The sequence below is a fragment of the Petromyzon marinus genome, chromosome 72 (assembly GCF_048934315.1).
Source record: "Petromyzon marinus isolate PM22_M1 ecotype Great Lakes invasive population chromosome 72, UKy_Petmar_22M1.pri1.0, whole genome shotgun sequence".
NCBI classification, from domain to species: domain Eukaryota; kingdom Metazoa; phylum Chordata; class Hyperoartia; order Petromyzontiformes; family Petromyzontidae; genus Petromyzon; species Petromyzon marinus.
The window spans coordinates 5,374,416-5,387,094 of record NC_133738.1 but is presented as its reverse complement, the minus strand read 5'-3'; the positions used below and the strand labels follow the sequence as shown (position 1 = coordinate 5,387,094).

General features: G+C 44.2%; 2 protein-coding genes and 1 long non-coding RNA gene across 4 annotated transcripts in view; 2 read left to right on the top strand and 1 right to left on the bottom strand.

Moving 5' to 3' along the window:
* Positions 1-12,679, top strand: part of LOC116957306 (uncharacterized) — a 205,970-nt gene that overhangs the window by 113,520 nt on the left and 79,771 nt on the right. The window lies entirely within an intron of this gene.
* Positions 1-12,679, top strand: part of LOC116957347 (uncharacterized) — an 82,119-nt gene that overhangs the window by 45,058 nt on the left and 24,382 nt on the right. Inside the window, exons 4-8 of one of the 2 annotated variants that reach the window (XM_076055701.1) lie at positions 2,027-2,185; positions 4,464-4,571; positions 5,458-5,616; positions 10,082-10,186; positions 11,927-12,085. In XM_076055701.1, the coding sequence (XP_075911816.1) occupies positions 2,027-2,185; positions 4,464-4,571; positions 5,458-5,616; positions 10,082-10,186; positions 11,927-12,085 (690 nt within the window). The remainder of the gene's footprint in view (positions 1-2,026; positions 2,186-4,463; positions 4,572-5,457; positions 5,617-10,081; positions 10,187-11,926; positions 12,086-12,679) is intronic. The other variant, XM_076055702.1, reaches the window with a different exon arrangement.
* The window catches only part of LOC142906929 (uncharacterized), a 42,941-nt gene continuing 32,846 nt past the window's right edge, over positions 2,585-12,679 (bottom strand). The window contains exon 3 of the long non-coding RNA XR_012930566.1: positions 2,585-5,482. This is a non-coding gene — a long non-coding RNA (uncharacterized LOC142906929). The remainder of the gene's footprint in view (positions 5,483-12,679) is intronic.

The following is a 12,679-nucleotide window of genomic DNA, read 5'->3' as shown; positions in this document are numbered from 1 at the left end:
CTGGAATCACATCTGGGATTTCACCAGGATCCAAATAATTCCAGTGAGCTTGTGGCAGTGCAGCTCTTTGTCACTGTTGATGTGTCTTGCAAAGTGAACACATTTCCAATGTTTGCTTTGATGACAATTCGATTGGTAGATAGTGCAATGCATTTTCGTTACGTCGTACTCTGTAAATATGATTTTGGATAGGAAAGTTTGGTGCAGACTTCACAGATTTTATGACAGAATGTGTTGATTGCATTGTCAAATGTTGTCATGTCAGCATTGAGTGCTTGAAGATGTTGCGATTGATAGACGATTTCGCTTTCATGTGACATCACGTGCTTCAAGTCTTTCTGCAACTCTGAATTGTCACGTGTGTTCACGCACAGATTGCAATCGACCATCACGAGTGTTTCTTGATTTATTGATTCTATGTGATGTTGACGGTCTCGTTGAAATTGGACGTTACGTGCTTGTTTCATCATGAAAATGATCACGTCGTTTGTCAAGTCTGGCGCGCTTTGCCTCTTCATCTTAATTTTGCACGCTTTTCTTGGTACTTTGCCGAGCCTTTTCTAACCGTCGCTTTGTTGCGTAGCAGTTTCATTTTTGCTTTCTCTTCCCATGATCCGTTGTTTGTTTACCATTTGTCGTTACCGTAGGTCCTTGTTTTTTGTTTGATTTGTCGGTTTGTAGAGGACAAATGATTTTGGGTCAAAGAGTGGCTGGCAATTTGTGATAAGTCGGGGCTTGAACTCACGAGATGAGTTAAAAATGTTAATATAAAAGTCACATTTCCCAACCTCAGTCAACTTATCAAGCACAGCCAACTCACTCTAAAATGTGCTAGAGTTTAAAGATCTATATAAAGTACCAAAAATGTTAATTGAAAAAAAACCCTACAAATTTCATACCCAAGATTTGAACTTTTGAGCTTGAGATCGAAAGGCCAACATTCAAATGATTTGTCGACCACAAACAGCTTAATTAAAAAAATGGATAAAACATCAATACAAATGTTAAAATGTCACTTTCAAAGGGGTTAGTGCAAAAATGAAGTCATTGACCCTGTCTTTGCATTGTCCCATTGGATGCACTACATCATAATAAATAACTTTTGTAAACACACCAAATAATTTGATGTGACTGTTTACCTTGAAGGAAAAAATTATAAATAATAGTACGAAAAGAATATGTTCCAGGCAAGTTTCGAAGTGTCGACTCCTACGTTGGGATTAATATATATTAACAAAACCTGTTTGCAAAGCACTCGTCGAATAAGGCTTCAATACCAAATATTAATTGGTTTAAACGAGGCAAGTAATTGATTAATTGTTGGCGATTTTGATTCAGGCATGCATTGTCTGGATGTCAGTGTGTGCAAAATTTGGGATCGATTGGACAACGGTAACTGGAGGACATTTTGATTGCAAGATTTGACGACATACAATGAAATTTGTTTTCACAACTTCGTTTAACTCACCGTCGAGAAGTACATCAATTATGTGGTGCCTGCTCCCAGATCAACGCTTACTTGAATTAATAGGTTATTTTATAAATTAATCTTCAATGTACCACTATTGTATGGAGGGTGCCTGTAAGCTTTTGACACAGAGCAGGCGCGCCTGAGATACGTGGCGCCTGAGAAACGTGGCCCTGCTTCTTGGGCGAGCCGATTCCAGAGTTTAGGGACCGCGGCGTTTTTGACCATCACAAAAATATATAATTAACAAGTCGTCCATACAAAAAGTGAATTGCTTTCAAGGAGCCAATTAAATTATTATTAGATATAGGCATGCATTGTCACCGGATCTGAGTACGTGTGCAAAATTAGGGATTGATTGGACAACGGGAAGCTATCGAAATGTAAATGACAAGATTTGACGATTTGACCACGACACAGGAGTCCAAGTTAAGTAAAACCGTTGAAAAACGTTAAGTTTTATTACGTACACGTGCTAATGATATGTCATTTATACCTAACTGCAGATTTTTTTGTTGTTCTTTTTTTTTGTTCTCTCCAATTACACCTCCATTCCAGGTGGTATTCATTACCAGGCCAGAACCTGTGCCACACAAGCACAGTGCAATGCGTTCGACTTCAAGGACCAGATGAAAGAGTACATCCTCGGAAAACTGCCGACGTTCGTTGGCACCGTCGATAGCACCTCCTGCTGCCAGACAGATCGTTGCAACGACGGTAATAAAACAAAAACTCTGTGTTTTGGTTGTTTTTCCTGAAAAACCTAAATGCGGTTACCATACAGGCTGTCCCGGGGATACGAAACTTCCAGGCTTACGAACGCCCGCATGCTTACGAACGCTCGCGCGCTTACGAACATTCCCCGTAAGATGAACCGCGGAACTACTTTGTTCGGCGGAGCGATCCTCCGCTAGATGTGACGAGGCCCCCACGTCATCCCGCGTTGTTGCCACGCCCCTTCCGACAAGCGAGCTAGCATGAGGACTCAGTGAGCGGAAAAAATTACCGATAATTTTTTTCATGTTACCTTTATTTTATTATTTTACTTTCATTCTATTCACTATACAGTATTTATTGCAGTATTACGTGAAAATGTACAATGTCTTATTTGTGAGTTTAACTATGCTTCCCTGCTTTTATTGAAACCGTATCACTTTCTTAATGGGACTGATCGTATTTACTGTACAATTAACTCTTGAGTTCTAAGATACGACAAAAAATCTACTTGCGAACGTCTCTCGGGAATATAAAACCTGTTCCTTCATAAGTCAAGGACTCTCTGTATGTATGTTTGGGTCGTGTTCTTGAAAACCTGAACCGTGTACTGTTAAATAAAACCGTACCATATAATATCACCGTGTTTTCACGTAATATCCAATTGTATTTCCTGATGGGCGATTTGACCCAAAGCTCAAATGAAATAAAACATTTCGACACAGCTGAGACATTATCATGCATGCATATGGATTCTGAAAATTAGACATGTGATTGAAAGTAAAAACAGTTAGTTATCCTGTAACCCTGTGCTTCCATAGCGCGAATTGGATTTGCAAAGTGAAGAATGTATTACAGGGATTTTTTTTAATGAATTGGATGCAACGTGATCGAGTGAGCGGAACTACGTCGCAGCGTGAGTCAGAATAAGCGGTCATACGGCTGCCTCGGCATAGCATCACACAGGGTATTGGGATGCTGCTGGATACTTCTAGAGGCTACCCTATACGCGCCTCCATTCTTTGTTCGGCCTGCGTTACGTATAATCTCGCGCGTTATCGAGGACTGTGCTTTACCTCCTATAACTATATGTTATAACGAAATTGAGCGAACTTGAATTGTCACTTGAGAAGGAATAAGCACAGAGACAATTTCAACCGAGAAGATGGATTCTGGCTTAGCAATCACTGGAAGGATTTGATAAACCATTTCAGGTCTTAATTGATTGTTCACGCTTACGGTGGCTTTCAGACAGCATACATAAATTTTTCGTCTCCCCCCTCCTCTTTTCAGAACATAGATGGACTCGTCCTTCTAAATAAACTGCCAAATCGCTGCCCGGGGCGCTAATGATTTTTTTAAAATAAATAAATGAAACACCGTTTATAAATAAATAAATGCAAACCGACACTTCTTTCAAATGTTTCTTGTCGTTGCTTTTCACACCTGATGATGACCGTTTGTTTTATGGTCGAAACGTCGTGAGAATGTTTTTATTGTTTTATATATTTTATTGTTTCCCTTTAACGTGACTTTACCGAAAGAGCTAATAATATAAAGGAATAAGCAGTCGTAATACGGTGTAGCATCGTCATCATTGCAGAATGCATTGGGACGCTTCTGGATGCTTCTAGTCACTGCTACCTTAAACGTTCAGGTCCTGCATTAGGCATCATCTCATACATTATCTCGGACTGTGCTTTATTATTACAACGCGATTGTCATATAACACGGTGGTCTTCAGGAATGCAACAACTACCATATGTTATAGGAGAACAGACTGTAATCTGCACTGTAATTTTCTAACCAGAAACTGGTGCACATCGTGTGAGGTGTTGGAGGGGTGTGGCTGTTACCTGGAGAGTGACTATTACCTGGAGAGTGACCATACTCAAAGTGAGGTCTAGTGGGCGCCACGATGGCTCGGAGATGTTAACTACCTCGCCTGGTATGCAGGAGGTTCGTGAAGTTCGACCTGGACGATGCATGCTGCTGTTATACGTGGAGGTTGTGTCTCTCTATCTCCAGTGGTGGCCGCATGGATTTTTAAGCCGGGTCCTTCGGTTTTTCCCTTCACATTTAGAAACACGGGTTTAGAGTATTTTGCTGATGTAAATTTCCACGTGAGCATATCAGTCACTTCGCTGAGTTGCTATCATCTGTGATGGCCAGGTGGCTTCTGAAAAATAGCTACAATGTAACAGCTCAGTGGGGCCTTACACTTAGTAAAAAAAAGGGTTGAGTTTAAATACTAATATGCGTCCTTTGTACAATTTTGCAGCTACAACTGTTTACTGCAGAAGCGGAAGTGATGATTTGGGGATTCCTGAAAAATCATCTAAATGTGCAATCGGGCGAGACTCATGCGTGACGATGCAACTGACTCAGAGTAAGTGCTTCTGGGTCAAGGCTGCTGTATATTTGGAGTCTGCGTCTATCTCTCTCCCCCTGGATATGCTATCTCCCTCGCCTGGTATACATTAGGCAGTGGGTTCAATTCCGGACCGTGACGATGCCTGCTGTATATTTGGAGTCTCTCCCCGTGGTGGTCACTGCATAGATTTTCCTTCGGGTCCTCCGGTAATATAAGCATTGTGCTTAGAACCGATTGGCCTACACCAGAGACAGCAGCATTCTAAAGGGCCTTGTCTCTGCACCAGTGTCAGACCAGAGAACAGCGCCAAAAGGTGAATGGTGCAAAGACAATGCCAAGTATCAGAGCACTTACAGCTCGTGTTGAGCAAAGCTTACATCTATGGCATAGCTTTGATGCCAGTATAAAATAATGAAAAGATAAGAATAGGCTTTATACCCTTTTTGGAAATAAAGCAGGAGTTGTGTTAAGATGTTCAAACACCAAATAGATATTTATTGTGCAGCATCATGTACGGCATTAACCACACACAGTACTTGTGGTAAACATGCAAACGAATGTGCTGTAATAATGTATTGTAATATATCAAAGCCTGTTATTTTATTGTTTCCCTTCTACGTGACTTTACCAAAAGAACCAAGAATATGAATCCCTGCAGTCACGAAAGCTTTAAATCAAAACTTAATACATTTGTCACAACACCGCGATGGCTAAAACCCGAGAGAGGGAATGGCTTTGCTGTACTTGTACATAATCCTCTTATTTTTACATTTTGGGACGTGCTTTGCCAAATACGACAACAAAAACGTTAGATTTAATTACGTACACATGCAAAGTATATGTCGTTTATACTTAACTGCAGATTTCATTTTTCTTCTCTCCAATTACGTCTCCATTGCAGATGGTGTTCGTTCTTTGGCCAGAACCTGTGCAACAAAAGCACAGTGCGATGCGACCGACTTCAAGGACCAGATGAAACAGTACATCCTCGGAAAACTGCCAACGTTCGCTGGCACGGTCGATGGCACCTCCTGCTGCCAGGAAAGTTATTGCAACCACGGTAATAAAATAAACTCACGGTGGTGTACTTCAATGCTTCTGGGTTGTTTTCCTGAAAAACCTAATGGCAGTGAAAATGCAGTACCATACAGGCGGTCCCGGGGATACAATACTTCCGGGCTTACGACCGCCCGTGTGCTTACGAACGCCCGAGTGCTCACGAATAGCTCCATGCTTACGAATGCCCGCGCTTACGAACATTCCCAGTAAGATGAACCACGGAACTACTTTGTTTGGCGGAGCGATCCTCCACTAGATGTGACGAGGCCCCACACCCCACGTGATGCAATCCCCTTCCGACAAGCGAGCTAGCAACAAAACTGAAACCTTTTTACGAGGATTCATGTTTGCATTAACCACAATCCCTGCGGTCAGAATGCAAACAAAGAACACACTGATAATGTATGCATTGTCCTTGAAATTGATTGGTCCACACCAGAGACAGCTTTCCTTAGAGCCTAGTCCCATATGGTGTTCAACCAGATGACACCAAAAGGGCCCCTAGGGGGCATAGTTCGGGTGACAGAGAGAGGTTCGGTAAGGACCCGAGAAGGCACGTGACCGGATGAGGTAGTAAAGATGGCCAAAGACGAGGTGAGAGGAACACATGATGTGGGCCCAGAGTCTCCGAAAAGGATCTGGAAAATGGCGTGTCCAAGGGCGGAGCCTGGCCACGCCGCAACCCATTAAGGCCGAGTCCCAAGAGCGATCTTTGCTGTTTGTCTCTGGGAATGGAATCCGTCGGCTACGTCTTCGGTCTTCAGGCATCATGCACGGCATCGTGGACCAGGCAGGGTGTTAGCTGACCTGGTCCAAGTATATGTAGTTAGCCTGTTGAGTGGTTATGTAGCTAACTGTGGCGGTCACCACCTTACATCGTTATCCTGTTGAGTGGTTATGTAGTTATGCGTGGTGGTTACCACGCTATATCGTTATCCCGGCAAGTGGTTATATAGTTACCCCGTTGTATTAAGAATAAACGTGTTGCCTCCAAGTTCGAGTGTGCGTCTTTGTGGAATCCACTACAACTGGTATCAGAAGTGGTAAGAATAACACAGTGATAGCCCAGGGTAGGTGTACTTTTCACGCGAAGGAAACAACTCACCAAGACGTCTTCAGACAACAAAGACTACGAGGGGATCATTCCTCAGACAGCCCTGGGGATCGCAGCCCCGGAGAGAGGGTGCGAGGCGGTGCTGCAGGCGGAACAATGGGTCGTCCATCACGCCGCCCCTTCGCCGCCGTCAAAGAGAGAGCGCCAGGCGCACCGCGCTCGCCTCGCCGAGAGCTGCATGCAAACCGCAACAGCGCTGGTCGCCGAGCTCAACCTGGAGGAGCCGGCGGCGGAGCATCGGAGCGCAGGAGCCACGGGACATCGACGACGACGCCACTGCTGCTGCCGCTTTTCGCGCGCGGGAAAATTTGGACGTGCAGCCTGCGCACGGAGCGGCCATTTTGGAGGTCGGGCGGTACGAGGATCCCGCTAAATTGGAACTCCCGCCAAAAAAAAACCGCTTGAAGTCCCATCACTCAAGCGACTGCTCCCCTTTGTGTAGGAATTCTCCGGAGCTGGTGGCAATTAGGAAGCATTTCATCGCCGTTTCTACGCAAATTGTGAGTTGGCTGGATGGAACTAGGTGGAACCGCTGCGGGCGCTCCCCACCGCTCTTGATGATGATGATGCCTTGGCTGCGTTCTATGCCATCCCGCCGACTGAGAGGCTCACGTTGCCAACAGCATTCACCCCAATGGCGGCCATCTACGATCCGCCGTCCAACGTTCAACACTGGTTTACCACGTGGAGGCGGGGGGGGGGGGATGACCCGAGATGCCCATCGCCTTGCGCAGTGATCTCTTGTCGCTGCTGGCACTGGCACAAGAACTTGGTTGCACGAAGCATCCAGGTGCATCTTAATTTAAAACGAGTTGCTGGAGTGGCGGCGTGCACCACACCTTCCGAGGTGGTTGTTGCACCGGAAGACAAGGAGGACCTCCCAGTATGCGCTTCCGCCGACGACAGGGGTTGGAGGAGAGGCGACGCAGAGTGACGAGCAAGGTAAGACCAGTGGAGGGGAGACATTCTCTCCGCCCGGTGCGCAGATGCTTGTGCCATTGCGGCTGCAAAAGCAGCTCGACCGGGAAGCGACCGCGGGAGGAATCCTATTGGGACCCTCGAATAAAGTTGCCTGGGGTTTGGCACTAGTGGGGGCTCAGATATTAGTGTCCAATGACCAGGAACCTTTTATTCCGGTCCCGAACGCGGGGTTGGATACGTCTGTAATACAGGCGGGCACTGTTTTAGCCCATGCGTCGGCCGCGACTTGCGAGTCCCGAGAGCGATCTTGGCTGTTCGTCTCTGGGAATCGAATCCGCCGGCTACGTCTTCGGTCTTCGGTTACGTAGTTACACGTGGTGGTTACCACCCTTTATCAAGTGTTAATATAGTTACCCCGTTGTATTAAGAATAAACGTGTTGCATCCAAGTTCGAGTGTGTGCCTCTGTGGAATCCACTACACATGTGATTGAAAGCAAAGGCAGTCAGTTATCCTGTAACGCTGTGTGTAGTTTTCATACCGCGAATTGTATATGCAAAGTGAAGAATGTATTAGAGGGAAAAAAAATTGAGAATTGGATGCAACGTGATCGAGCGAATGTAACTACGTCGCAGCACGAGTAGGAATAAGCGGTCATACGGCTGCCTCGGCATAGCATCAAACTTCTTCTTTCGTATGGCATTGTGAAAAGCAACAGTTTTTATTTTTTCTCAATGATCGTCATAAACAAACAGGGTATTTGGATGCTGCTGGATAATTCTAGAGGCTACCCTATACGCGCCTCCATTCTTTGTTTGGCCTACGTTACATATCATCTCGCACGTTTTCGTGGGCTGTGCTTTACCATCTATAATTATATATTATAACACAATTGAGCGAGCTTGAATTATGTCACGTGAGTGGGAATAAGTGGTCGTAATACGACTGTTACCTCGGCGTAGTATCATCATCGTCGTCGCACAATGCATTGGGATACTGCTGGATTATAATAGTCGCTGCTACCTTAAACGTTCAGGTCCTGCGTTACGCGTCATCATCTCATGCGTTATTGCGGACTGTGCTTTACCACTTTCATTATATTGAGTTGTTCTTTCGGTAAAGTTACGTAGAAGGGAAACAATGAAATAAAAAATATAGGTCTATTATTTATATATTTTTATTATTTTATTGTTTCCCTTCTACGTGACTTTACCGAAAGAATCAAGAATATGAATCCCTGCAGTCACGAAAGCTTTAAATGAAAATTTCACTTTATATTATATTATGTATTATTACAATGCGATTGTCCATTAACACGGTGGTCTTCAGGAATGCAACAACTGCCACCACGTTATAGGAGAACAGACTTACTCTGCACTGTAACTTTCTAACCAGAAACTGGTGTACATCATGTAAGGTGTTGGAGGGGTGTGGCTGTTACCTGGAGAGTGCCTATACTCAAAGTGGAGGTCTAGTGGGTGCCACGATGACTCGGCGATGTTAACTACCTCGCCTGGTACGCAGGAGCTCGTGGGTTTGCTCCAGAATCTCATGGTGCCTGCTGTATATTTTGAGTTTGCATGTCTTTATCCCCTTGCTCGCGTGGATTTTTCTCCGGGTCCGGTTTTTCCCTCCAGACTTAAGATCAACGTCACCACACGTTTACAATATTTGGCTGCTGCTAGAAATGTTCACGTGATAAGCCACATTGCTGAACTGCCATCATTTGTGATGGCCAGGGTCGTTTCTGAAAAAATGCTACATAGCTCAGTGGGGCATTACCTGGTAAAATAAAAGTTTTTAGTGTTCGTTTTATAGTTTAGGTTTAGAGTTACGAATTCACTTTTTACCTGCTCACTTCAGCCGAAGTGCAGCATGGTGAGGTTACGGATGAATACCGCAAATCGAGGCGTAAGGTGGGCCTAGCCAAATGTGTAAGTCTAGGCCTAGCCTAATATACAGTAAATGAACATTCGGAAATGACTGCTCTTTGTTAACAATTAATAAAAAATGTTTCGTGGTATTTATACATAATTGGATACAGTTTGTTCCATCAGTTTAATTATGGCAAGTGTTATGGTAGATATTCGATGTATTGAAAGAATCATAGGAAGTGCAGAGCATATGTACAGCGATATGATACAGGTAGCGATAGCGTGATACACGATAGTGCATTACAGTACCAAGGGAAAACGGTAGAGGAGGCTACAACCATTTCCGGCTTTTATCTTGATTTAGGGAGAAAATTGTCTAGTTTACAAAATATGGAAAATCCTGGTTTTGGATCGTTCTATGGAACCTAACCCTTCCGTAATCCGGGGACTGTCTGTATTATGGATCATTCGTGGCAAGTGCTTTGTGTGTGTATGAGTGCAATCTGCCATTGTGACTACATTCACATGATTTAGTATGCTTCCTTCCACGTTTTGCAGTTACTCAATACTGTTATTATGGAAGTGTCGGTTTGGGAATTGATGAAAAGGACAAGCTCTGCCCTTCTGGACAAGATTCATGTGTGACTGCACTGCTGATGCAGGGTAAGCTATTCCAGCGAGGCCTTGATTTAGCTACACACATGCATGCAGTGATAGGGGTATTGGGTAGTGGTAATGACAGGAATAGAGATAGGGGTAGTGATAGTGGTGGTGATCGAGGTGAATGATAGGGGTCATCACATTGCGAACTTTCAGATGCACTTTGCGGTCGCCTTTAACGCTCTTGCTTCTGATATTAGGAATCCACTGGGAGCTGTGCACTTTTAAATAATTGAGATTGACGAACGTATTTCTCTAGAACTGCTTATTGAGGTGTATTTAGTTTGTCGTCCTTACCCCGCACCTCCGATTAGCGCAACAGTTGGGCTGCGTTACGTTGTGGCATTTATCACAGGGCATGATGCGGAAAAACGTGGAGAGATGATCAGAAGTCTTTCCTGTCTCTTACAGCAAGGTATTAACAACTTTATTGCGATGCAAATGCAGCCAGTCTACAGCAAGGTATTAACAACTTTATTGCGATGCAAATGCAGCCAGTCTACCCTGTCCCTCTAACGAGGTGGGGGGGGGGTCGTATCAGCTAAATAGACGACCGCAACAATGATTACAAAATAATTTAACTAGGTCGACGACGATAAATAATAAAGGTTTTTGGGTTAGATCACGTTATTTATAAATGTGTCGTAACCCTCCACCACCCGACACGGCCAATCAGCAAAAAAGTGTCACGTTGACAAAAGACAAATAGTTTACTACTTTAGCCCACCGGTGTGTTGAAGAGTGAATCTACAACATTTACAGATTGAGTACGCCGTTTCGCTGGTAATTTCATCCAGCATCATCGGGCAATTCTGGCGAATTGCCCGATGATGCTGGATGTAAATGTTGTGGATTCACTCTTCAACACACCGGTGGGCTAAAGTAGTGAACTATTTGTATTTTGTCAACATGACACTTTTTTGCTGATTGGCTGTGTCGGGTGGTGGAGGGTTACGACACATAAATAACGCGATCTAACCCAAAGACCTTTATTATGAATAATATTGGTCGCGAAAGCCTACATGTTAAACTGACGATGAATAAATTGATATACTCTGTGTTGTGTTCTGTCTCTCCCGAAGAGAAAGTGGGCGATTCCAAAACAGCTGAGCACCAAAGGGTGCGTTTGTGGGACGGCAAAAATTTCATTTCAAAAGGTTTAATCTCTAACGGGCAATTGCGTATCTGCAAGAGCGACCTGACACTTCCCTCGTCACCCCTCCATGTCGCACAACGCCGCAGCTCAATTCCTCCGGGTGTAAATGGAATCGAGCACCGGTGTTCATATTCCAGATGCAATTATTACAAGTATTTACTTATTAAAATACACTTTAATATCAACGTCTTAATCGTGCAACATCTTGATTACCACCAATAACTGACCGGTCAATTAACATTACCGAGATCCTCCTGTCAGTCGATGGACATTCAAGCAATATAATTTTAACAGTTAGATATATTATCGGAGCTATGCAGCTTAACAGCATGAAAATCTGCCAAAATCGAAATTGGGGGGTGTGTGCCCCGTACTATACTGTGCACACAGGGCCTCGGGGACCGATCCCTGTTCACCATTGCCTTCTCTTAAATAATAATAAAAACGCACCTGGCTGTGGCATAGCTTTTAGCAGAATGCACGATTATATGTGCGATCAATCACAGTTAAGCTCACACACATACACCCTGGCTAAACCAAAGCACATTACCGTTTCCGCTCTCAATTCGCATGCGTTTGTTTTGCAGGCGACCGAATGTTCAAGGGCAAAATTTGCGCCAACCAGGCACAATGTAACGCACCCGACTTTAAGACGCAGATCAGACAATCCATCGTGGGCATGAAGCCCTCGTTCACGGGCATCGTCAAGTACTACAGCTGCTGCCAGTCAAAAAACTGCAATTACGGTAAGTTGGGATTTCGAATTATGGATTTCCACTCTCACCCCCCCCTCCTTTATTTCGTGGGTTACCTGCTGTCAAACCTTATCGACAAATGTTAAACTAGGACTCATCTCTCTCTTATTTTGTGGTTACGTACTGTCAAAACCTTACTGACAAAAGGAAAACTAAACTAATCCTCATCAAGCGACAGGCAAAATTGGCCGCTGGTTGTTGTTGTAATCACACCCCAAGCGAAACATCACCAGCTACACAATTGTGTAAATGTGTGTTTGTGGCTTGAACTCTCCAACATACAACAACCGGTTAGTGCTGAATTATTAAACTAAATCGTCACGCTTTGTTTAAGACCGAGACAGGAGGAGGATTTCTCCACAACTCTGGCTGTTGCCTGATGATGCTGCTAGTTGTACTTACTGGCGAAAAATCACGGCACTCGATTTTTAAATGTTGTAGTGGGTTTACTCTCCAACACACAACCGGCGTGCTGTACTTGTGTAAAGAAGCTCCGACGAGTTGTGAAAGAAGAGAAAGGTACGACCTTTTATTAAGTTACATGGAGTTTTCACAACTCGTGACGAGTAACGCATCAGCGGAGCG